Here is a 25,150-nt window from a genome sequence, read left to right on the forward strand (position 1 = left end):
GATTAAAGAAGAACACCGGATCCGCGCTCAACTCTCTACCCATCTCACCATGATTACACAGAGCATGCGCATGAGCACCACTTCCACATAACCAGCATGAGTCAAAAGAAGGAGCTCCTTCTGGCTCTAGAGCAGGGGTGTCCAACCTGCAGCCCGGCAAGGTGTTTTGTGCGGCCTGGCTGGTGCTTCCGGTCTTAGAGTCATGGTCCGGGAGCTTACCATTCTCACGACCCGTCCCCAAGGCTCTGGGTGGTCCCTGTGGCCCAGCATGAATTCCCCCTTCTCTCCGGGCCGGTCCGATGTTGCCCTCACCCGCTGAAAAATCTGCCAGCCTCAGCAGTGATTTAGCAACATTGATCACAGCTCTTCTTCCATCTGCCATGGTCTGTCTCCAATGACGCAACTTCCTGTTTCTGCCCGGGTAGAACGCGGCAGATGGAAAGCAGGAAGGAGAGCAGTGGGCAACTTCGCTACCTCACTGCTGAGGCCGGCAGATTTTTCAGCCTGACAGGAGGTGAGGGTAACATTGGCCTGGCGCGAAGTGGGAGCACATGCTGGGCAAGCAGAAAAGGGCACAATAAAATGGGGAGCACATGCTGGGCACGGAGAGAAAGGGAAGGACATGCTGGGCGCAGAGAGAAGGAGGAAAACATGCTAGGTACGGTGAGAAGGGCGTGGAGAGAAGGGGGAGAACATGCTGGGCGTGGAGAGGAGGAGAACATGCCGGGCCGAGGAAGCCTCCTGGACTAACTGGGTTGTTTTTTTTTTAAGTACAAAGGGAGAGGATATTAAAAGAAATACCCGATTGGGTGTGGTGGGAGAACTTATGGGGCCAGAAACAGAGGACAGAGAGAGAGAGAGCTGGTGGGCAATGGTTTGAAGGGAAAGAAGTTGGACCTGGGGTGATGTGGAGGAAGAGGGAAAGAGATACTTGAAGGGAGAACTATTGGGAAGAGAAAGGGAGAAATGGTGGACCTGGGGGAGGCAGACAGGCAGACAGGGGGAGAGATGGGATGGGAGCAGTTGGGAAAAGAAAGGGAGAGAAGTTGGATCTGGGGATGGAAGGGAGGGAGGGAGAAATGTTAGGCCTGTGGATGGAAGGCAGAGAGAGATGCAGCATCTCTCTTTTTTTTCCTCCTCCATTTCATTGTTCAGCATCAAGGGGGAAGGGAAGAAGAAAAACAGAAAAGAGAGGGAGCAAAATGTTGGACCATGGGGAGAGAGGAGGAGAGATGGACCCATGGGAGGGCATGAGGGAAGAGAGCTGGGATAAGAAGATGCTAGGGGATGGAAAGAAAGAGACAGGGAGATATAACCTGACCAGTGAAGAAAGGGTGGGAGATTCTGAAAGTGTGAGCTATGTGGATGAGATCAAAAGCAAGATGATGAGAGAGAGAACAGTGAGTACAATGGTAGAAATGTGGTAATGGGGAGAAGATAGAAGGAAATAGGAGGCTGGGAATAGGAGATGGGAAATGGGAGAGCTAGGGACTGAGAGAAGATAGAGAGTTGAGAAGTAGCTGAACATTTAATAAGAAGGGTGAGAAAGAAGGCAAGATTTGAGTGGACAGAGGTAAAAAAGAGAAATTTACGAAAGCTGAAAGGGAAAAATTGATATGTTGGAGACAGGCATAAGGAGGAAATGGAACAAGAGAGAAGAGGAGAATAAAATGGGCAGTAGACACTGGAAAGAGAATTAGTTGAAGATAGAGAAAAAGCAGAAAGAGAAACTGTGACCAAGATGATGGAAAAACAAAATATCCAGACAACAAAGTATTAATAATAATAACTGTTTATATACCGCAGGACCATGAAGTTCTATATGGTTTACAATGATTAAAAATGCTACAAATTGAGTAGAACTAAAAAAATTAAAAACTAGTGACTAACAGGTAGAAAAAATTGTTTTATTTTGAATTTATTAACTGGAATGTTAGTTTTGGGATATGTGCATCACAATTATTTTTGTATTCAGTGGCATAGTCATATACAGCTGATTTGGGGGAAGGACTGGACTCCAAAATTAGTGGATGGGCACCAAAGTTTCTCCCTGCCTGAATGCAATTTATAAATACTTTAGCTGGTGAGGATTCCCAAGCCATGCCAACTAAAGACATCTTCCTCCAGTCTGGCAACCTGAAATCTCCAAACTTTGCAGCAAATGGCAATATCCTCAAGCTGCAACTGCTTTCATGCTTGTATAAAGCCAAGAGTCAGGGAGGAGGGAGGGCAGCATCTCTACAATATTGCTGCCAGCTACAGAACTTGGGAAGTTGGAGGGGGAGGAGGTGACCGTCAGTTGGCGAGGCTTGGGGATCCCTACTAGCTACAGCACGGGAGATGTTCATTTTGAGGGAGCCTAAGCTCAAAATGGGAGACCCAAAAAAGCAATTTACTCTGACTGAACGATCCTCCACATGCGCTGCTGACAGCTGATTTAGCATCCCCGCTCTGATGAGGCTCACCTCTGAAGAGGCTCACCGTAGCTGTAATAGAAGTGACTAGGAGAACCAGGAATGCGTGTCCCTGCTCATCAGAGTGGGGATGTGGAAGCTGCTCCCACTGTCAGCGGTGCACGGGGAGGATCACTCAGTCAGGGTAAGCATTACTGCTTTTTTGGGTTCCTCACCACAGTGTCCCTTTAATGAAGGTTTATTATTAGATATGTACATCTTCTGTATTAGTGATTGCAAATTTGGGACCTGCTCAATCTTTTTTTTTTATTTTGCTCATCAGCTAGTGTTAGTGTTTATGCAGCCCCAGAAAATTTATTTTCTTCCACTGTGACCCAGGGAAACCAAAAGGTTGGACACCCCTGCTCTAGAGAGTTTAAACCTTGCACTGCAAGCTGGGAGGCAGGGGAAGAAGGAGGTGGGGAACTTTCAGGACTCTGCTAAGTTCTCAAATCTGCAGTCGCATCCTCTCCAACCCCCCTCCCCTCCCCTCCCCTCCACCCACTCCCGCTAGCCATCGCTGCTGCCTAACCCAATGCCTGCATATGTGAATCAAAAAAATTAAATTTAAAAAAAACCCCAAACAACTAAGAATATTCCAAGAAGAAAGAGCAATATCACAATGTTTAACTCAGCAATTTTTTTTAATGATTGCAATTAATTAGCTCAGCCACCCCATGGCCTTGAGGACAGCTGTATTTAAAGAGCTCCTCCAGGGTTTGGAATCTATGGAGGTTGGGGTGGTGTTGTTCTGGTCTAATAACAAGTGAGTGAGTAACATTCAGAAGGGCTTGGAGCAAACTTTCTGGGCTTATGGTTCAATTTCTTTTTCTCTCTTATTTAGAAATGAGAGGGTATTGACTATAAGAAGTGGGGAGCTTTTTATAATTCTTCTTTTGTTTCATTTTAGGAGTAGGTTATAGTTTTAAGCTGGAAAATTGGTGCTACTCTCGTGGTGATGTGTGGTGCCAATTATTTAAGACTAGAAAAGAAATACTAGCTTTAATTATTCATTCTCTCTTATTTTAAGTCTAAGCTGCTGTTTGTCTTCAACTGATTCTCTGCAGCATACAAACAGTTAATTTCTACTTTCAAAAGCAATATGTGCTATAGCATTTTTAACTGGGGTGATACTACTAGCTAGATTTAGAGATTTGTAACTTTCTCCCTACATATGCTACTTGGAGCAGTAGTTAATGACTAAATATGACTCAACTCTTTATAGTTGTAAGTATTTTCTGTCCCTGGAAGACTTAACTTTGTACCTTAGGTAATTGGGAGTGGGGTACAAAGTGACTTCCTCAAGGTCATAAGAGCTCACTATTGTCAGCCAATTATTCTAACCTTGAGGATGTTTACCACATACTTTCTGTTAAGGCCCCTAAAATGTAGAACAGAAAAGCCATATTCTATGTGGCAATATGCCCCTCTTCTATGGGGTTCATAATGCACCCATATAGAAAGTGGCTGTTATGTCTCTTGTATATGCTGTGTTCAGGAATTTTCTATTGCTAGACAGAGAATAAAAGCTTAAGTTGTTTTGAAATTGAGAGGTAACTGCCCCTGGAGAAGATGATAGAAAGGTGTAGTAGACCTAATCTCCAAAGGCCACCTAGATATGCATTAAGATCAGGACACTCCTGCAGGTTAAGATGTTCTATTGATGGAGGCAGCCATTTTGTGCTAGTGTGGAAAACTGGGGTGTTGGGTTTCACCCCTTCCCTTACTAGATTCTTTTTAGAGAACTGATATGCCTGAATAACAGAATGCCTCTTTAATCCTTGTTGTGTCTTCCTTCCCATTCTCTTCAGCCCCTCCTCCCTTTTTTTTTTCCCCTCTCCCCCTCTTTAGGGTCTGGGCCATGTCTCCCCCACACAGGAATGTGTGGAGGCTGTATTTACTGCTGTCCCTCATCATCTTATGTCTCCTGATGCTGGGTTTTATGGAGTGGTTCCTCTCTAATACTTGGGTGCAGCAGCCATTAAGTCATGAGTCGGCTTTTACTCCCAGGCATGATACGGTCTGTGTTACGAGTATACACAGTGATAACAGCATCCCTCAGGAGCAGAGCTCACCACCACAAGAGAATGAAGGGCCCATGGGCTGCCTCCCTGGCTACTATTCTGCTGCTGAGCTCCAGCCCCGCTTCCAGCGGCCTCCCCAAGACACCTGTTTCCATGGTGCAGGGGGAAGAGCATACCCACTGTCGGATCTGACGGCAGAAGAGGAGGTGTTGCGGAGTATAGGTTATGCAAAGTATAACTTGAATGCCTTTGTCAGCGATCGTATCTCTCTGCATCGGGACCTTGGACCAGATACCAGACCCCCTGAGTAAGATAGGAACAAAATTGTGTGTGGTGCACAGGTTCTTTTCATGTGCTTTTTGCTTTCCTGTCATGCTCCCCTCATCTCTACACAGAGCCTGGCTTTCTTATGCCATGTAAGGTTACTAGTGAGCCTTGTGTCAGTAGAAACACTATCTGAGCCTGCTCTGACTTTGTCCCTATTGCGCTACAAACTTGTAGACCTAGTTGATGAGCAGGAAATACATAACCCAGCATGCAATGGGGTGATGCAGGACTTGGCTGAGCCTATCCCAGATGACTTTTTGTAATCCTGCTTAACCAAGTATTGGCTATAAACACATGAGTTTTTACTTGCACCTTTAATCCTCTTTACTGAGGTTATGGTTGGACTACAGATTCCATTTTTAGGTCTACTGTCCAAAGAAGTCATGGGATGGGGGTGGGGTGTTAACAAACCTGAGCAGCTTAGGTAATAACTAGTGAGAGAATGAATGAGTTGGTTTTAATCTAGCTAGAGCTGCCTACTGTATTTGATTTTTATCTTGCTTGAAACTTGGACTGGTCAAGGAGAACCAGTTAATCTTGAGACTGAGAGGGTGGCTTGACAGCAGTCAGTTTAAAAGGTGTTTAACAATGAAGGCAGGGACAGGGATAGGTCACGCCATCTGCGTTGGGGATAAGATTTCATAGTCTTAAATCACGGCAAGCCTGGTCTTAAAGAATCGGCAATTATTTCTGGTTTATTTTGCTTAAGCACACCAAGAGTTGGGGTGCGATCCCCTGTGCAACTGGACTAGAGGGAGTTGCTGGTCCCACAATGGGGCGTCTTCAGTCTATACTACTATTAAACTATTTCAATAGCACTATCAGACATATGTAGTACTATATAGAGTCGGTCAACAGTCCCTGCTCAAAAGAGCTATAATCTAAACAGACAAGACAGACAGACAAAAGATGTCATGGATACATTTAAGGGGAACAGTTAATCTGCAGGCTGTAGCTGGATTTGCTGAAATTATGCAGCATGGGGGTCAACCCAGAAAGTTCAACGTTCTCACACACAGTTCTTGGTCACAACTGTACTAGATGCGAGTTCCAAACTTAACAGACTACACTTAAAAAAAACAAAATGATTTACATAAAACACTCTTTCTAGCGAGGGCAGAATCTCCAAATGGTTTTATGTACGACGACAGTAATGGAACGTCACTTGTAAGCAATATTCCCTCTGCGGGGTTGGTCAGGTGCAGGCTGGTGTGGGTTTTTCTTTTGTTTGTTTGTTTTGGGGGTTTTTTCCTCATCTGAGTGACATGTTCTAAACTTAATTTTCCAAGTTTGCAAGTAATTTTTGAGCGATGCTCCTAAAATGTAGGAGCAACTTACTCATGTGCTCTGCTTGGAGGGGAACATGACTTGTAACCCAGGGGATCTTGGGGATGACTTCAAAACTCTGATTTACTGCTAGCATTTTGCTTTTTTAGTATCTGTATTGTGCTGAAGAGACCTGCCAGAGGGTGTAATGCAAGAAACATATCAAAGGTTGGGAGTTCTTTTTAATGATGGCAACTGGTACCATCTTCCACCACACTGCTGTAGTTTATCAATTGTAGATGTTGGGTACCTGAGAAATAGCCTCTTGGTAATGTATTTTGTTAGCCTCTATAATGGAAATTGGGGAGGTATTGGGATCGCTGTCCTTGCTTAAGTATTTACCACTTAAGTGGTTTACATTCAGGTACTTGAGCACTTTTTCCTTAACTGTCTCGATGTGCTCGCAATCTTACCTAAAGTTCTTGGGGCAATGGGGGATTAAGTGACTTGCCCAGGGTCAAAAGGAGCAGCATGGGGTTTGAACCCACAACCTCGGTGCTGTAGCTCTAACCATTGTGCCACACAGTCCCACACATGATTCTCTGGGTTTAGATGCAGGAGACACTGCCTGGGAGCAAGGGATGGAGTAATGTGGTGGTGTTTGTTTTTTCAATGCTTCTTTCCATGCATGTAGTGGATCCCTGAAACAATATTAATCTTTATTGCTTATGATTTTCCATATTACTTTTTGCTGTAACATAACCTACTCTTGTCCCCTCTTCTGAAAGGTGTTTGGTGAAGAAGTTCAAGCGCTGTCCAGCCCTGTCCCCTGTCAGTGTGATCATCATCTTCCATAATGAGGCCTGCTCAACTCTATTGCGTACAGTCTATAGTGTCCTCTACACTGTACCTAGCTTGCTCTTGCGTGAGATAATTCTTGTAGACGATGCCAGTACCAATGGTAAGTCACCCCACAATGGATGTGCTATCTTAGAGAGAGGATATAGAATTAGATGCAAGTGAACCATAGGGAACCATCTTGCCCCTCTTTGTTTTGACTTCCATGATAGTCTGCTTTCTGAGACCATAGGATTCTGTTATTTGGCTTAGTGGGGGAAATGAGGTCCATTCCTCAGTTGCTAGTGAATGACTACATGATTAGATTTCTTGACTCTCGGCTCTTCTCTCTGGAAAAGGCTAAGGAAATAGTTTACCAGATACAACAGTGTAGCTTAAAACTTCAAGGCCTTGTGAGTTCTTGGCATCCTAACTGGTAGGGTACCAACCAAGAATGACAAGTGACTAGCCATTTTTATTGGGATTGTCTTGTCGCTAAAGACAAGGAGTGGATGATTGAACAGAGCTGGAAGACTCTACTGCACACAGGGGCAGTAGATGACCCTTTTTTTGCCTGGGTGGAACAAGATCCCGGGCTGGCATTAGACTGCAAACAGGGCAGTTGCCCAGGGTGTCCTTGTTGCAGGTGCCCCTAAGCATGCTTAAAGCTGAAGAAGATGCAGCCTGCTGGTGGGCTTCAGGGGCTCATTCCTAAGCTTGTCCAGAGACCATCAATATTCCCATTGCTGACCCTGTTTGGGCCATGGGTTCTACTCCATTCTGCTATGTATTTTCAGGTTGCATTGGGAACAAGAACTAGACCATTCTTAATCCTAAAAAAAAGTTGAAGGAGTGAGTAGAACTTGGTGAATCTGCAATTTAAACAGATCAGAGTGGAGATGGGTGTAAGCCTGCAACTAGAAGCCCAAAGTTAGGATTAGCCTAGCCAGGGGTGCCCAACCTTGATCCTCAAGGATCACAACCTATCGGGATTTCCCCTATGAATATACATACAATGGAGGCCATGCATGCAAATAGATCTTATGCATATGCATTGGGGAAATCCTGTAAACCTGACTGGGCAAGGGCCAAAGTTGGAAACCCATAACCTAGGTCAGGGGTTGTCAACCCAGGCTTTGACACCCAGTCGGGGTTCCAAGATACTTGCAACAAAATAAAGTCTCCTGTGTATGCAAATTCATAGCATGTATCCTAAAAACCTGCATGGGTTAAGAACCCTTGGCCTAGACTGACCTGATAGTGTGGTCCAATGGGAGTTGCTATGTATTGGTTCTGATGAAGGTTTTGGTGGGGGATGGGGGGGCTCCTGTTTCTCCCATCTACAGAGGACTTGATGAAAACACTGGATGAGTATGTGAGACAGCTGCCATTGGTGAGGCTTTTACGGCAGCCAGCAAGGAAGGGGCTGGTAGGTGCCAGGTTGCTGGGAGCTGAGCAGGCCAAAGCAGATGTACTGGTTTTTCTGGATGCCCATTGTGAGTAGAGGGCCCACCGGAGGTGAAACTGGTTTGAGGGAGCACAGGAATAGCTGGAACCAGGAGGGGAGCATTTGGTGAAAAACTGGACACTGCACTTGGAGGTGACTTAGTGGTGGTGGATTAGACATTCAACAGCACGTGTGGTAACATCTCGCAAGCAAGAGGTGTTCTGGTATTTGGCATTCTTCCCCCCTCCCATTTTAGACTTCAAAGGTATCTACGTCTCCTCTCGCCTGTAGGTGAGTGTTGGCTAGGGTGGTTGGAACCACTTCTGGAGAGGATTGCTTTGGACAACACCCTTGTTGTGAGCCCAGACATTGTCTCCATTGACCGGCACACCTTTCAGTTTCAGCAGCCTGTCCCCAAGCCCTTGATCCATGCCCGTGGAACCTTTGACTGGGCGTTGGTGTTCATGTTTGAGCCCTTGCCCCAAGCCCTAGAGGACATGCGGCTTGATGAGACTCAGCCCTTCCCGTAAGTGACACCATACACTCGCCCACTCTCTGCTGCTCTGCTTAATTCTTGAGGGCAGGGACTTGACTGCTTTCTCTTTGTGTATCCAGGACACCAGCCATAGCAGGGGGACTCTTTGCTATCTCCAAATCCTTCTTCCAGCACCTTGGGACCTACGATCCAGACATGCAAATCTGGGGAGGCGAGAATTTGGAAATGTCTCTTAGGGTATGAGGCATGGGAAGCGGGAGCAGGCTGCACGCCTGCTATGGCGTTGTCTTGCGAGGAGATGGGAGGGATTATGCAGGAGGGTCACAGCTTTCAAAAGATGTTCTCCCTCCTCAGGTATGGATGTGTGGAGGAAAGCTAGAGATTGTACCCTGCTCAGTGGTGGGTCACATCTACCGCATGGAGAACTCTCACACCTTCCCTGAGGGAAGCTCAGTGGTATCCCGGAACTTGGTACGACTCGCTGAGGTTTGGATGGATGAATACAAGGTGCTGTTCTATAACAGGCATATGGAGGCTGCCCGTATATTCAAGGAGGTAAAACTTGGGGTTTTTTGTTTTTTTTTAAACCTCTGTCTCTTATTCCCCCCCCCCCCCCCTGAAGACCATAGCTGGATTAGGTTCATGTGTTGGGTATAGTAGAAAACTCTTCTTAGTTGAGGGGAGGGAATAGGGAAAGGACATCAAAATTCCTGACTTTCTCTGAGCTAGTTGGTGAAGCCAAGGCCCCAATAGCCCACCCCTTTTTATGCTATGTGTCATGAACAGAGGCCTGACTGCTGTTTTTTTGTCTTGTTCCTCTTCTACATCTGCCCAGAAGTCATACGGGGAACTGAGCCAGAGACATCAGTTGCGAAAGCGGTTGGGCTGTAAATCTTTTGGCTGGTATATGAACAATATCCGCCCGGACTTCTTTATCCCAGAACTCAACCCACACTTTTATGGTGCTGTGAGTACTCCTAGGCCTCTGTATAAGGAGATGTTTAGTGGCATCTTCAGAATGGTTAATAACAATATGGTTGGAGTTGAATTCTGAGGCAGCTTGAGAGACATCCTCCAGCTGGGGACTTCAAACTGGTTGTAATGCCCATCTGTGGGTGGGGGCTTCAAGACCACAGCAGATCGGCTATATGTTGAATTACCAGGCTGGTGAAAACTTTCCCCAGTGACCCAGTTCTAAATCACTGTGCAACCTGGTCATATCTTATCTATTTTTACTAGCTCATGAATAGAGGTCTGAAGATGTGCCTGGATGTTGGTGAGTTGGATGATGGAAAGGCTCAAATAGGCATAAGTAAATGCCATGGAGACCCAGCTTCACAGGTAAGGGGGCTTCTTTGTGTGTAGGTGGGGGAAGGATTCATGTCTGTAGTAAGGGCCAGATCTGATCTGCCTAGGGTAGAGGTGGGCAGCCAAAGTCCAAGGGCCAAAGCCCAGTTGGGTTTGAGGTTTCTGCAATGGGAACAATGATACTGTTTATATGCAAATAGATGTAAATGCATTGCGGAAACCCCAAACCCAACTGGGTTTTGGCTCTCAGACTGGTTGGGCAGCAGTGTTTGGTAGGGTGGTAATTACTCCTGGCAGAATTCTGTGCACATAATTTGTAAATTCTGCAAGTTTATTTGACAACACTCTAAAATTATCCTGAATTTCAGTACAATTCAGTATTTTCATTAAATTTATATAGTCTTAATCCTGACTAAAAGTCTTCAAAAGATCCAAAATTACTGCAGCTAGGCAGATCTTGCAGAAAGTAAACTTGATCATGTTTCTCAGCTTTTGCTAAAATTTCACTGGCTTCTAATTATTTCTAGAGTTGTTTCAAATATGCGTGCTTTACTTTTAAGATCTTGTATGGCATTTTTCCTTCCTTCCTTTTATTTTGGAATTCTACAAGATCTGAGATTACCAGACCTACTCAAACTTAAATTATCCTTTCTTATGCTGAAAGGTGTCATCTAATACTGGAAAACTAGGGGAGTCTCTTTTCAGAATTACTGATCTGGAATAAATTTTCCTGTTCAATTGTGTGATCTTGGCTTTTTTCAAAATTGTGATCTTAATTTCCTTCTATATTATCCCTATTGTATTTTTTTCTTTAATTTTCTGTAAACCTTGTCGAGCTCTTAACCTCTTTTCAGGTTCAACTGGTCAAAGCTGGTAGAAAGCCAAAATGTTCAAGCTGTCAAAACTGGTCCCATGGAAGCAATTTACAGCCCCAAGATTTTAAAAATGTGCTATTCAGCCTACCACTAGGTTTCTCTTAAGCTGATTTGATATTTGACCACTTTCTAAGTTATGCTGACCATAGCAGGAGTCCAGGTTTTAGTTTTGCTTCAGGGTAGAAATTCAGTACAATCCATCCAATTATAAGAACTGAATATTCCCCCTCACCAAATCTCCCTCATACCTCTCTATCCTCCCCAGCCAACACTTCACTCTTCCCACGTCCCCAATCCATCTTGTGTACCTTGGACGCTGCTATTAGCCTATAGAACTGGTGGGAAGGTTGGTTTTCTCTACTGCAGTCTGTCCTGAAGAAAGAGGAAGTGACCTTTAGGGTGGGACCATAGAGGGAAGCTTGCAGAGCCCACATTGGCTGCCCAAAGATGTTGCCGGCTATTTGGGCTACAGAGAAGTGCTGATCTGATTGAATAACAGGAGAGGGGGTTCAGAAACTCTGCACAGAAGTAAACTGATATATTCCCTCTCCTCCTGATGCTGCCCTGCTTGTCAAGGTTTATTAAAAATTTGTTAATGATTCATCTGAAATTCAAAGCGGTCTCTCCCAAATTTACTCTGCCTTAGCTGACAGCCCTTGAATGCTGTTATGGCTCCCCCACCACAGGAACTGAATCAGGGAGGATGGGCTTTAGCACTTGAGATCATTCCATTGCTGATGTGGCACAGAAGATAGGGGAGAAATGCTGGACTATAGGGGTGGGATGACTAAGGCCTTCAGCTGTGTGCCTCACCCCCAAGGCAGGTCAATATTTACCTAAGGCAGTGGTTCCCAACCCTGTCCTGGAGGGACACCAGCCAATCAGTTTTTGGGATGACAACATTATTATTACTAGTGTTTAAGCCAGTTACATTAACGGGTGCTAGAATAGATTAGTCTTATCCAGTATGGCTAGTCTTATCCAGTATGGCTATTCTTCTTATGTCTTACCCCCTCTATTCAGGCTCCCATTTCCCCTTTACCTTCCCTATTTCCACCTTTTTTCACCAACTTAAAAATCTGTCCCCTTTCTCTGTCCTTCACCTCCCATAGAACTCCCTCTTCATTCCCCCTTCACTTATTCTTCCAGCTCCTATCTTCAGCCCCTTTCTCTCATATGCCCCCTTTTGTAGCCCCCTTCTCCCATCTCCTCCTTTTTTCATCCCCAGCTCCCTTCTCTCACACATTCCTTTATAGCCCCCAAACCCAACCCCCTTCTCATATCTACTCTTCCAGCCCTCAGTTCTAGGCCCAGTTTCAGAGGAGCCTCCGCCACATCTTTGAACTTGCAATACATTAAGGGAGCAGTGGTGCGCGAGTGTGTTCTTACAGGGAATGATGGCGGCGACTATTAGAAGAGGAAAAAGTTGCTGAGTAGGTAATATCTGTACCTATTAACAGCAGCAAGGCTCGCTCAATCTCTCGCCCCAGCAGGATCTGTTTGAGCTTCAGCATGGACCTAACAGGCCGAGCCCCCAGCAGTGTAACTTCCCGGCGGCTCCTCTCACGATCGCCGCCTTCTCCAACGCAGGAGCAGCTCGTGAGAGGAGCCGCTGCAGCGTCCTTGAAGTTTTTAAAAAAAAAACTTCTGCTCGGCTCCGTGTTAGGCCACCGCAGCCTACAGCCACCACGGCCGACATCGCCTCTCTCGCCTTAACCGCAGCCGGCAGTGCTGGTGGGAATGGAGGGTTTTGTAAGGTTCAGCGATGGCGGTGGTGCTGTGGGGGTTTGAAAAGCCGTTGGTTGTGAAGTATGCCGCCTGCATACTTCATGGCCGACGGCTTTTCAAGACTTTAAAAACTTAGCTGCTCCTACTGTTTGCCATGGCGGGAGAGAGAGATTGGCACACATGCGCACTCCTACCTGAGCTGCCCTACATCTCACGGAAAACGGATGCACGCGATAGGAGTGCACATGCGCGGCCTAGCATTTTATTATATTAGATTATTATTTCTTATACCACCAAAGCCGTAGTAATTTGAGGTGGTTCACAACAAATCAGCGAATAGTTATAATCGGTGAATACAGATACAACAAATAATCTGCGAATACGGTTTACAACAGAAGGCCTGGCCAGTCGCGAATAGTTACAATCAGTGAATACAGATACAATAAATATGCATGAGCGGGAAACAGGTAAAATATGAGGGGACAAATGTAAGGTGGGCAGGGTGAAGAGGGTAAGGCAAAGAACTTGGGGGGGGGGGAGACAGGGGTAGGGAGAGAGGGCTTAGGTTATAATTCGGTTGAATAGGCTAGTTTTTTAATTTCCTGAAGTTTAGGTAGGAAGAGGAGTGAGAATTCTGCTCAGCCAGTCATTTAGATGACCCGCTTGGAAGGCAAGTGTTCTGTTTAGGTGACTTTTGTATCGGCAGGCCTTTAGAGTTGGGTGGCTGAAGAGGTGGGCTCTGTGGGTGGGCCTGGAAGGGCAGTTTAAGGAAAAATGGGGAACCAAGTATAAGAGGGCCATACCAAGAATGGATTTGAAACAGATACAGGCAAACTTGAACTGGATTCTTGCTTCGATGGGTAGCCAGTGGAGTTTTTGGTAGCCCAAAGATCAGTCGGATTGCCGAATTTTGGATGTGTTTGGGTTTTTTTTGTTTGTTTTTTTGAAGGACCCCAGGTAGATAATGTTGCAGTAGTCGAGTAGGCTTAGGATGTAGGATTGTACCAGTAGTCGGAAAGAGGTTGCATCAAAGTACTTTCTGATGGTTCTCAGTTTCCATAAGGCAGAGAAGCCTTTTCTGACCAGTAAGTTGGTATGAGTTTCAAGGGTGAGTGTCACTCCTAGAATTTTTATGGAATCTGTGATAGGAAAGACTTAACTGTTTAAGAAGATTGTAGAATCTTTGATTTTGTCATTTGGACTCGCCAGGAAGAATTTGGTTTTTTTCAGAGTTGAGTTTTAATTTGAAATCGGTCATCAACAGTTCAATTTGTTTTAGGGTGGATGCCAGGTGGTTAGTTATCTCCGGAGATATAATGGTTAGGGGAAAAACTAAGGTAATGTTGTCAGCGTAGATGTAGAATTTGATTTTCAAGCTTTGTAATAGGTTCAAGTGCGGCCAGGTAGATGTTGAAAAATGTGGGGGACAGGGGAGAGCCTTGTGGGACTCCACATGCGTTCACCCAACTGAAGGAGAGTGTATTGGCATTGTAAACTTGGTATAAACGTTTACTTAGAAAACCTCAGAACCATTTTAAAACATTGCCTGAGATGCCGATTGACTCAAAACAGTTTAAGAGGATGGTATGATCAACTAAGTCAAAGGCACTACTTAGATCAAGCTGAAGGACTAGTGCACTTGTGCCCTGGCTAAACAGGTAATGGAGGGAATCTAGTAGAGAAGCTATAATGGTTTCAGTGCTGTGTCCAGTGCGAAACCCAGACTGGTTTTATTGTTTAGAATGCTGAATTTGTCCAGATAGGTCACTAAGTCTTGGTTGACTAGCCCTTCCATTAAATTTGCAAAGAAGGGGATGTTAGCGATGGGTCTAATTTGATGTCAGGTTGATGGGTTCTTTGGGGGTTTTTATAATCAGAGATTAGGATCTGGCCTTGGTCCTCGGGAAACGTGCCAGAGAGTAAAAGGGAAGAGATCCAGGTGTGTAATTTTGGCTTTGAAGGTGGCCGGGGCAACTTTCATTACGCAAATATAGGTGGGCAACAGTCCAGTAGGAATTAGCATATTTTGAGTAGAGCTTGCAGAACTGTTGCCAGTTAGGGATTGCAAAGGTGTTCCAGAATAGATCAGCCCTGGGTTCGTCGGTGTTGAGAGCGACTGGGTAGTTTAAATGGTTGGTTGTGGTGACTGATAGGGTGGAACTCAGCTTGGAGATTTTGCTGTAAAAAAAAAAAAAAAAAAAAGTCAGCCAGGGCATTGGCTGGTTGTGGGGAGTCGGAGGTAGTACGGGTTAGGGTCTGAGTGTCAAAGATTGTTGACTATTTTGAAGAGGTTTTTGATGTCGGGGTTAGGGGAGCCGATTTTTAGTGCGTAGAAGTTAGTGCGTTTGGTAGTTATGAGTTTTTTGTATTCTTTTAGTTTTGTTCTCCAGTTGGTTCTCTCTTTACTGTCACCAGATTTCAGTCATAGTCTTTCAAGTTTCCGTAATTCCTGTTTCACTGATCCTAATTCTGCGTCAAACCAGCCATCTGTATTTTTGTTACTTAGTTTCCTTGTTTTAATGGGGGCCATTTTGTTTAGGATCTGAGTGCTTGTGCTGGTCCAGGCTTCGGCCGTGAATGAGTTGGGGGTCCGGTTTGGAGGAGATGTAGTGAGACCAGAATTCCACTGGGTTGATGAGGCCTCTGGTGGTTATCATTTTCTTGGACCTTTTTGCCAGTTTGGGGTTGGATGAATGGTGTTTTGCTTGCCAGTTAAGTTGGAAGTTGCATAGTCGGTAGTCAGACCATAGGGAGTCAGTCCAAGTGGCTAGCGCCCAGAGAATCTTGGAATGGAGTTCTTTGGAGGAGAATGTTGCTAGGTCTAGATGGTGGCCCTTGTGATGGGTTATTTCAGGGGTCAGTGTGATGAGGGATAGTAGATCTTTGGTGTCACTTCATTCGGCCTGTTCAAGGTGAATGTTCAGGTCACCGATCAGTAGGTTGTAGGGATCTGTAATAGAGTTGGTGAGGAGGAATTCGGAGAAGTTGTCTTTAGCGGTGGGGCCATTTCATGGGAGGGATGTAAAATAAGAGTGATTAGGCTATCTTCTAGTTGGTTGGACTGGAGTTTACAGGAAAGAATTTCAAGATCTGGTGAGGAATTTGAGGCTAAGATGGTGGACTCAAATGCATCTCTTGTGTGATGGCTAGGCCCCCCCCCCCTTCTCCTGGATCTGGGTAGAGAGGTAATTTTAAACCCAGGTGGTAGACATTCACGGATTATGATGTTGTTGTCAAATCAACTAAGTTTCTTTTAAGAGAACAAAGTCGGGGTTGGTCTCCTCTAGCCAATCTTTAACTAGCTGGGCTTTGTTCCTGATCGGATGTTTAAATAGAAACCTAGGATCTTTTGGTAGTAAGGAGCATCAACAGGGCTGAGTATGCAATTTTCTTCAGTGATCGCCATATGTTTCTGTGAAGTTTCTTTGGTTTGTGAGAGGGAGGACAACTGGGATTTGGAAAAGGCCCCATTCAGAGCAGTCAAGAATGAGGTGTTGAGCAGGCCTATGGGGTTCTGGGAAGGTAGGTCGAGGCCTAATGAGATTGGGATAGGGGAGGAGAGTAATGCCTTGCTTATCCAGCTTTTGTAGCAGGCCCAGTAAAACATGAGAAATAGTTAGGTAGTAGTGTAAGGAAGCCATCATGCAATGAGAGATAGTACATGGAGCAGACTTGCATGCCCGTCACCTCCATTTTATGCAAATCTCATGCATATTCATTAGGGCTAACATGACTGGCTGGTGGTCCTCCAAGACAGGGTTGGAAACAACAGGCCTAGGGTGTTGGATGCCCTTGAACAAGTTCTGTAAATAACAAGTCAGACTTTTCCCACAACTGTGCATGCTAGCTGAATATAATCTTTATTTTTCTTTTATAGTATTTTGAGTATACTTCCTTGAATGAGATACGGCACAACGTCAAAAGTGAGCTGTGCCTCAGTGTGGCACATCCTAGTGTGGCACGTCCTATGATTACGCTCCAGACCTGTGTTGCTCGGGATGGGGAAAGAAATGTACCTTCACATCAAGCATTTTCCTATGAGAAGGTACGTGATATGATATCGCCTCACATTGTAAATTACAAGATGGGGACAGATGGCCTTGCTCAAGGTCAGTCACCAGCTCAGCTGGGACTTAGAACTTAACTTTGCTGTGATGTCTTCATCTGCTGATCTTATTTCTCTTTTTAGGGCGGTCTGCTTCAGAGTCAGAAATTCTACCTGTGTCTTCAAGCTGTGCGCTACGCCGTGTTTCTGGCTTCCTGTGCCTCAGAAGAACATACACAGGTCTGGGTCTTCATCCCTGAGATGCCAAAGTGAAGAGACCAGATGTCTTGGAAATCTGCTTCATGTTCCTCTAAGAAGTCTCTAGAACAAACTAGTTTAGTTTTATTTTTGTTTTTTTTTTTAACATGCCAAATCATTGGCTGGGGCTGTCAAAGGGGGATGAGGGATATAGTTGAAGACCTTAATTTTAAATTTGTTTTTATTTCCTACCATGATGGCCTATTTTATATCCTGTAGCTAGGTTATGACTTGTAACTCTGCATGTTAGTCTAATAAAGCATATTGATCTGATCTACTCTTTCACTTTGTTTCTCTTGAAAAGCTCCATTTTTTTTTTCTAGAACTGTGTGCAAAGCCTTTTAGAGAAGGGAGTTCCTCTATCACAAATTTATGTGGAGCATGTGAACCATGACAGTGTGACTAGAAAAAAGTAACCCAGCCAAACATCATATCAGTAATCCTTTTTTAGACTTTCCAAAAGGAATAGTAAAGCAGCGACTGAAGGCTGCTTTACTAGTCATTTCCTGAGGCTAGTCATTTCCTGAGGATCAGTGTTTCCCATGTTGATCCTGGAGTTGCCCCCTTACCAGTCAGGTTTACAGGATATTAATGAATATGCATGGAATGGAGTTGACATATGCTAAGCAAATCATGCATATTCACAGTGGATAGCCTATAAACCCAACTGTAAGGGGGTACTCGGGACTAATGGGGGGGAGGGGAATGCTGCTCTATATGGCCTAAAGCTTGGCCATAAAAACCCAAACTGCTACAACTTCAGCCTGGCAGCACTGAGGAGATCAAGAGAAATGATTAACTGAACATGTTCCAACCACATTTAACATCCAGTGACCAATTGGCAGAAAGCTTGATGTGACCCATGTCACTATGCAATCATCCTCACTAGGACTTGTGCTCCATAACTTCTGCCCCGTAATAGTTAGTTTTGCCACAGTGTTTTTTTCAGGCAGACACCATTACAGGGCAGAACTTATGGAGCACAAATCCTAGAGGATGATTGCATAGTGACATGGGTCACATCAAGCTTTCTGCCAATTGGTCACTGGATGTTAAATGTGATTGGAACATGTTCAGTTAATCATTTCTCTTGATCTCCTGATGAAGCCACAGTCAAAATGGGCCCAGTTGAGAGATCATGATTGAAGTTTCATTGCTGTTTGAAGCTAAATTCAACACTTAATGTTCAAAGAATATTTATAATTTATTGTTTTTTAACACGATAAGATTTTGCATTAAGGTTGGCAAGTGGTGATTGACTGGTGAATTGATAAATTAATCCCCCGAATGGATCAGCTTAGGCTGCCCTAAAGTGAGTTAGGAATGAATTTCTGAGGTCTCACCACAAATGAGTTTTTTATATTTTGAATGAAAGCTCAGCCTTACCATTCTTTTCAGTATTGATAAATGAATTATTTATGATCTTTGGCAATAGTTATTTCATCCACATTTTTACGGCTTTATTTTGTAGTCTCCTCACATACCCCCCTTTGCCCTCCAGCCCCATCCTGCCACTGTGGTATAAACAAAATTTAAACTTTTACTCTTAGGTCCAAGCTCATGTTTGTTATCTAACACCAGCTCTGGCAGGATGCACATTTCAAATCTGATATATGGTAATCAAAAAATGAAAACAAAATTATTTTTTTCTACCCGTTGTCTGGTTATTTTATATACAATCTCTCGCATTCTCAAAATGCTGCTAATTAAATCTTTATCCCACGATATGTCCATTACCATCACTCATGCTAATAAAGGCGGTGTATCAAACTGAAGCCCGATCAGCTAACGGACATTGATGTCTATCGGCAATTATTGATGATCCCACATCTCAATTCCAGAAAGAGGTGTATAACCTTCATCAAGCCAATAGTGATGGCCTATTATCCACAAAAGAGTTTTAGTATTTATTTTGCCAACATCCAGTGATTCCTGTGATCTATTTTCTCTCTAAAATTCACAAATCTTTAAACAATCCCCCGTTCATCCTATCGTTTCTTGCCGCAAATCATTGTTTGAACCTTTATCCCAGTATATAGATTTTTTTTTTCCTTACAACCTTCAGTGCATTAAATAGCTTCTTTTATGCGAGACTCAATGGATTTTATAACTCAACTTCATCTGGGGAATATACCTCATGAAAATAATGACTCGATTTTGTTAGTCACTATGGACATTGTTTCCCTTTTGAGTATACCCCAATTTGAAGCTCTTCAAATTCTTAAAGTGTTATCTGATTCATTGGGGGTTGGGAACCATTTGGATTTGCTTATGTCCATGAGTGATTTTGTGATCAATAAGAAGTATTTTAAATTTGAGGACACCTTTTATATTCAAAAGAAAGGTGTAGCTATGGGCGCGTCTGTCGCCCGTTCAAATGCCTGTTCATGGCAAGAGTTTGAAAACCATTATGTCTATCCTTCTGTGTTTTTTCCAAAGTTCTTTATTGAAAGAGATACATTGACAAACATTTTTCTTGTCTGGTCAGGCTTCTGCTCTGAACTAAATCCTTAATCAATGCAGCCACAATATTCAATTCACTGTCGCTAATCACCCGACTGGGATCAACTTTCTTGATATTCAACTGACCTATCAAAATGGTCAGTTTGAAACATCCATCTTCCATAAGTCTACAGATACTAATTCATTACATTACAATAGTTATCACCCCAAACTATGCAGAATAGCATTCCTACAGGCCAGATGCTTCAACTCAACATTTATGTTCTTCTGATACAGATTTTAAAGTCCAAGTCGATTTAAAGAAATAGGCTACCCCAATCATATTATTAAAAGGGCTGCCAAACGTGCTGCATGTGCTGATCACGAATGGCTTTATCTCCCTAACTCCACTGCTACAACTTCTGATCAAAGAGTTACTTGTATTTTGACTTTTGCCCCTCTATCTGCTCCGTTGCAGAATATCATCAATCATCATTGGCATTTATTAAGTTTCCACTCTTGAGTTTAAAAACAAACCGAAATTTGCTCTTAAACGTGGTAAGAACTTAGGGAACATCTCAAAAATCGTTCTAATCATATGCCTATTGATCTCCAACTGGGACACAAACCCTGTGGTTCTTGCAGATATTGTCAGTTTTCTTTGAATGCTAATTATGTGATGATCCCTAATGTTAATATTAAGTTTGAGCTCAGAGGCAACACGAATTGTAAAACTACTCATCATATATGGTATATTTTTTTGTCCTTGTCAAAAAATATACATAGGACAAACAACAAGAGCTGTCAAAATTCGTATAGCCGAACATCTTAGTTGTATCAGGACTAACAAAATGGATTCCCTGCTCATTGAACATTGGGCATTAGCTCACCATTCCCTGACTGACATTAAAGGGCAAATTCTATAAGAAGCGCCCAAAAGTTAGGCATCTAATTAGGCACTGTTCAGTGTGATTCAAGTAAAATTGGGTGCTGTTTTGGGTGCACCTATTTTGGAGGCACCCAATAAATAGGCCAGCTCTAGGCACAACTCAAGGTTAGGCGCCCATGTGAGCGCTTAAGAGCATGGATTCTGTAAGAAGGTGCCTAACACATAGCCACGTCCATGCATAACATGCATATCGCCTATTTTTTTTAAAGGTCGCCTAAATTTTTAGAGGCACCTTATTACAGAATTGTGCTTTCTTGATAGGCACCTATGTTTCAATCAGTGCTGATTAAAAAGCATAATTGAGCTTGTTCTTTAATTTAGATAGGCGCCCCAAAATAGGTGCCTAACTTTAGGCGCTGGTTTCAAAATTTGGGCCCAAGTTCTGTGTTTTGAAACACTTTAGTTACCAGAACAGAGGAGATATATCTCAATTATTAACTTACCATGAGCAGCGGTTTATTTTTGCATGGAACATGGTTGTCCTTCATGGGCTTAACAGAGAAATTGAATGGTTGGTGATTTTGTTAAGTTCCCTGTAGACTTGTTTTGCATATTTGACCCACTGAGGGCTCCTTAATTGCTCTTGCATCAGCTGTGTTTATCTTGTTTTACACTTGTTTAAGCCTTTTTGACGTCATTGCGTCTTATTCTTTTTAACGGAGTTCTGTGGAGTTCTGTTCATTCTGCTAATCTTCCGCCGGTTGGCGGTTTGTCACGCTGCTCATGGTCAATCCAGTTTTCCTTTCTTCCCTGGTAAGAGTGCCTTTAATTAGTTTGAATTAGTTTAATTAGTTTATATGTTTTATGCAGTTTGCCTATAGTTTCATTCATATGTTTCTTTCCCATTCAGTACTGCTCTTCCTCTTGAAAAAGATACTATCGAAACATGGCTCGTGTTGAGGGAGCTGTATTTGTATTGGAACCTTTGGTTCTGGAGTTGGATTCATCTTTGTGGATTTTGAACTGGTAATCTTGTGAAGCACTTTATGAAGTACCTGCACTTGCACCTTTTGGACTAGCTTTTCATGAATTGGGATTGACAGCACCTGGACTTTGAAGTTTTTTTCATTTTGAAACATTTTTTATTTATGCATGGATGATTGAATGATATATTATGATTTTCCTGCTGACATTTGCAAATCTATTGTTTTGTAGTTTGATTGTGTCTTATGCATTTTATGATAATAATATTTAGATGTAATAATATGAATTAAAGTAAATTTTGTTACTATATCAATGAATTTGGATTCTCTTACAATAACATTTTATATACAAATTATGTTAGACCTAGGCTTTGGTCTGGAATCATTATCATCCTCCACCGCTCATAAAATAGACCCAAATGCCTTAAGAAATGCTTAAAAACGCAGCCAGGACCAAAAGCACAGACATCAGTATCCTCTAGCATTCTGAAAACAGTCAGCACAAGGTGTACAAAGTCCCTGATTAAAACTGTACATCAGGAATTTGGAAGGATGGTAAAGGCACCCTGAAAAAAATCACCTGAGTTGAGATAGCTGTGAAAGAACTTGTTATTATGCTCCTTCACTGACCTCTTATCTAAGAGGGAATGACCACGCTACACGCTATGTGCCTTAGAATAATGCTGATATTTTATTATAAAAATGCTATAGTAATAAGTGAACAGCAAATAAAATAATAAATATTCAGAATATAATCAGACAGCACATAGAAGAGAAATTTACAACATGACAGAGCGCTGGCCAATCTATCAGTGTTAAATTTATCTAACCAGGTCTGTACTCTGGCCCCATTTTTATACTTTTTACTAGTCTTCAAGACCGTTACATTAACGTGTGCTAGAATAGATGTGTGTGTCTTTCTTTCTGTCTCTCTATCCATGGCCACTGTCTGTTTCGTTCTTTCTGTCTCTCTTTCCATGGTCGCTGTCTGTCTTCATTCTGTATCCTTGGCCGCTGTCTTTCTTTCTGTCTCCTTGGCCGCTGTCTTGTCTGTCTGTCTTTCTTTCTTTCTGTCTCTCTCTTTCCTCAGCTGTCCAACCCCCCCCCCCCTCTTGCCAGCTCCCCCTGTCCAGCAGTAGCCCTTCTCCCTTCCTTTTACCTCCCCTGTGTCCAGCAGCACCCCTTCCCTGCTCCCTCTGTCCAGCAGCACCTCTTCCCTGCTCCCAAACCTACCCTCCCTCCATCCCGGCTTCCTGGTCTCTTCTGGCTCACCGGCATGCACCGCTGCCGCCGCTGCTGCTCTTCAATTCTATTTTTGTCTGTCTGTCAATGTCCCTGCCGCCACAGGATAGAGGAAACTGCCATGCATGCACTGTACCAAACCATCATGCGCGCACACACCGAACGTGCCGAATGCACCACGCACGCGCCACACGCTTAGGGCCGGCTATGGAGTTACGGATCACTGAGGCAGGGATCACGCAGGTAGGAGTGCTCATGCACACTTAGGGTTTTATTATTTGTGATAACATCACTAGAGGAGCATCTGATCTGGTAAATGCAGGTGGTTTACTGGGAAATACACCAGCCATTTTTTAAATAGACTTAGGTTTCAGTCTATGCCATTTTGTATGCCATCTTTGCCTCCAGAAATTTAGACAGGTCAGGGTCCATTTCAGCTAGTAAAAATTTTTTTTTTTTCTATACTGTTTGCTGAAGGTACTCAAGCATTTCCCCTTGTCTGTCCCGGTGGGCTCAAATCTATCAAATGTACCTGGGATAAAGGAGGATTAAGTGATTTGCCCAGGGTCACAAGGAGCAACATGGGTTTGAACCCACAGCCAAAAATCCAAATACAAAATAGGGAATTCAAATAAATAATTCAGAAGCAATAAAATACCCTATGAGATCTGCACCAAAAAGATCTTATCTGACACTAGGAATGGGCCTCAGAGACCTGAATATCAGGCAGTAGACTGCTATATGTACTTGCAGGTCAATGTCTCAATCATTGGCCCGAAACCAAGTCAGTATATATACTATTTTTATCATTTTAAAATTTTTTGTATAAATAGATATTTTTAAATATTTAAACTTTTGTGGCATAGGCAATTAGGAAAGAACACATTACCCAGGAACAAAAAAAAAAAATAGTTATTGTCGTATATGTTCGATTCAGTGCTATTTACCTAGTCAGGAACAGTTAAATAGAGTTTGGTTGATTAAGTGCTAATATTCAGTGTGAGATAGCTAGCTATCTCCACTGAATATTAGATTTTAGTGGCTAAAACTTATTTGGCTAAATTGTGCAATAGCCACAAATTTTAAACTGACCTGCTAAGTTTAGCAGCCAAATAAGGCACCCAAATAGCTGGCCCATCTTTGGCCACTATAACATAACTAGTCAGTGCTTAAAATCGACTTAGCCAGCTAACTTTGTGTCAGCCAGAAATAGACCAGATATTCAGTGCCAGCCACCACAAATGGGCTGGCATTGAATATCTGAATTCAGTGTCAACCACTTGAGTTAGCTGGCCTCCCTCCCATGGTCTCAACATTAGCCCCTAAGAGTTTAAATCAGGCATGGATGTTGTTTAAAAATCTCAATGGTCCTGATGACCTATGCTTGCTTTTATAAATTTTTAGCACGGTGGTCTGAGCACTTTTTAATATACTGTACACATATTTTGTATGGTTAATGATTGGAAAGCTCTGTGAAAGTAATAAGAGTAAAATCTTAACCCAGACTTTTAGTGATATTTGTGAGCTCCCCTTTATTTGAGGTGTTGTTTAAAAATGCCATCTTGGAAGCCCAGCGGCACTAGAAAAGGACAATTTCCTGGAGGAAAAGTCCATAGTCTGTTATTGAGAAAGACATGGGGGAAGCCACTGCTTGCCCTAGATCGGCAGCATGGGATGTTGCTGCTCTATGGGTTATGGCCAGGTACTAGGGACCTGGATTGGCCACCATGAGAACGGGCTACTGGGCGTGATGGACTGTTGGTCCTTTCTTATGTTATCATCAGGAAAGGTGGTAGCATGGGTGACAGAATGGAAGGAGCCACAGGTGATGTGGCACCATCAAAAATCTCCCCATGCCCAGCTATCATTGATGCTATTTCAGCAGCGGCAAAACAAAGATAAAGGTATCATGGGTCCACTCTCTTCATCCTCTTGGCTGCCGGATCTGCCCCTGAATTGAAAGTGATGTCAGAAGGGAGTAGGGGCAGCAGCTGTGAGGATAAATAGAGCAGCCCCACAATACCTTTATCTTTGTTTTTCTGCCATTGGAGAGAAGAAGAAGGAAGTGCTAGATGTAAAGGGGGAGAGAGGAGGTCAGGTGCTGGTTGTAAAGGGGAGAGAGAGGGTCAGTTGCTGGATGGAGGGGGAGGGAGGGAATCAGATAATGGATGGAAAAAAGGAGAGAGGAGGTCAGGTGCTGCATGGAAAGGGGGAGATCAGGTGCTGGATGGAAGGTGAGGGGAGAGAGAGGGTGCAGAAGTTGAATGGAAGGGGGGAGAGAGAAGGGTATATGCGGAATAGAAGGGGAAGAAGAAGCAGACACTGAATGGAAGGAAGGAGAGAGGGCAGATGCTGGATGAAAGTGGGAGAGAGGAGATCAGTTGCTGGATGGAAGGGGAGGGGAGAGAAAGGGTTAGGAACTGGGTGGAAGGGAGGAGAAAGTAGCTGGCTTACTGAGTGTGATTTAAATGTCGTCTTTACTGTCCACTTAAATTGCTTTGTATATTTAACCCATTAGAGTTTAGATCTC

At 43.5% G+C, this 25,150-nt stretch overlaps 1 protein-coding gene across 1 annotated transcript; it reads left to right on the plus strand.

The window, feature by feature from the left end:
- Window positions 1-3,126: 3,126 nt before the first annotated feature.
- LOC117356331 (polypeptide N-acetylgalactosaminyltransferase 6-like) lies at window positions 3,127-17,337 on the plus strand. Its single transcript, XM_033935411.1, has 11 exons — window positions 3,127-3,219; window positions 4,265-4,784; window positions 6,859-7,031; window positions 8,254-8,403; window positions 8,646-8,880; window positions 8,970-9,087; window positions 9,205-9,405; window positions 9,686-9,817; window positions 10,090-10,191; window positions 16,639-16,806; window positions 16,951-17,337. The coding sequence occupies exons 2-11, from the start codon at window positions 4,315-4,317 to the stop codon at window positions 17,077-17,079; spliced, it is 1,878 nt and encodes a 625-aa protein (XP_033791302.1). The 5' UTR covers window positions 3,127-3,219; window positions 4,265-4,314; the 3' UTR covers window positions 17,080-17,337.
- Window positions 17,338-25,150: the final 7,813 nt, after the last annotated feature.

The sequence above is a fragment of the Geotrypetes seraphini genome, chromosome 3, assembly GCF_902459505.1.
Source record: "Geotrypetes seraphini chromosome 3, aGeoSer1.1, whole genome shotgun sequence".
In the NCBI taxonomy this organism is placed as follows: domain Eukaryota; kingdom Metazoa; phylum Chordata; class Amphibia; order Gymnophiona; family Dermophiidae; genus Geotrypetes; species Geotrypetes seraphini.

Excerpts from the sequence above, each read along its gene's own strand:
- LOC117356331 (XM_033935411.1), top strand. The coding sequence starts at position 4,315 with ATGTCTCCCCCACACAGGAATGTGTGGAGGCTGTATTTACTGCTGTCC. Across the intron at positions 4,785-6,858 it reads CCAGATACCAGACCCCCTGA|GTGTTTGGTGAAGAAGTTCA; the intron begins GTAAGATAGGAA and ends CTCTTCTGAAAG. Across the intron at positions 7,032-8,253 it reads AGACGATGCCAGTACCAATG|AGGACTTGATGAAAACACTG; the intron begins GTAAGTCACCCC and ends TCCCATCTACAG.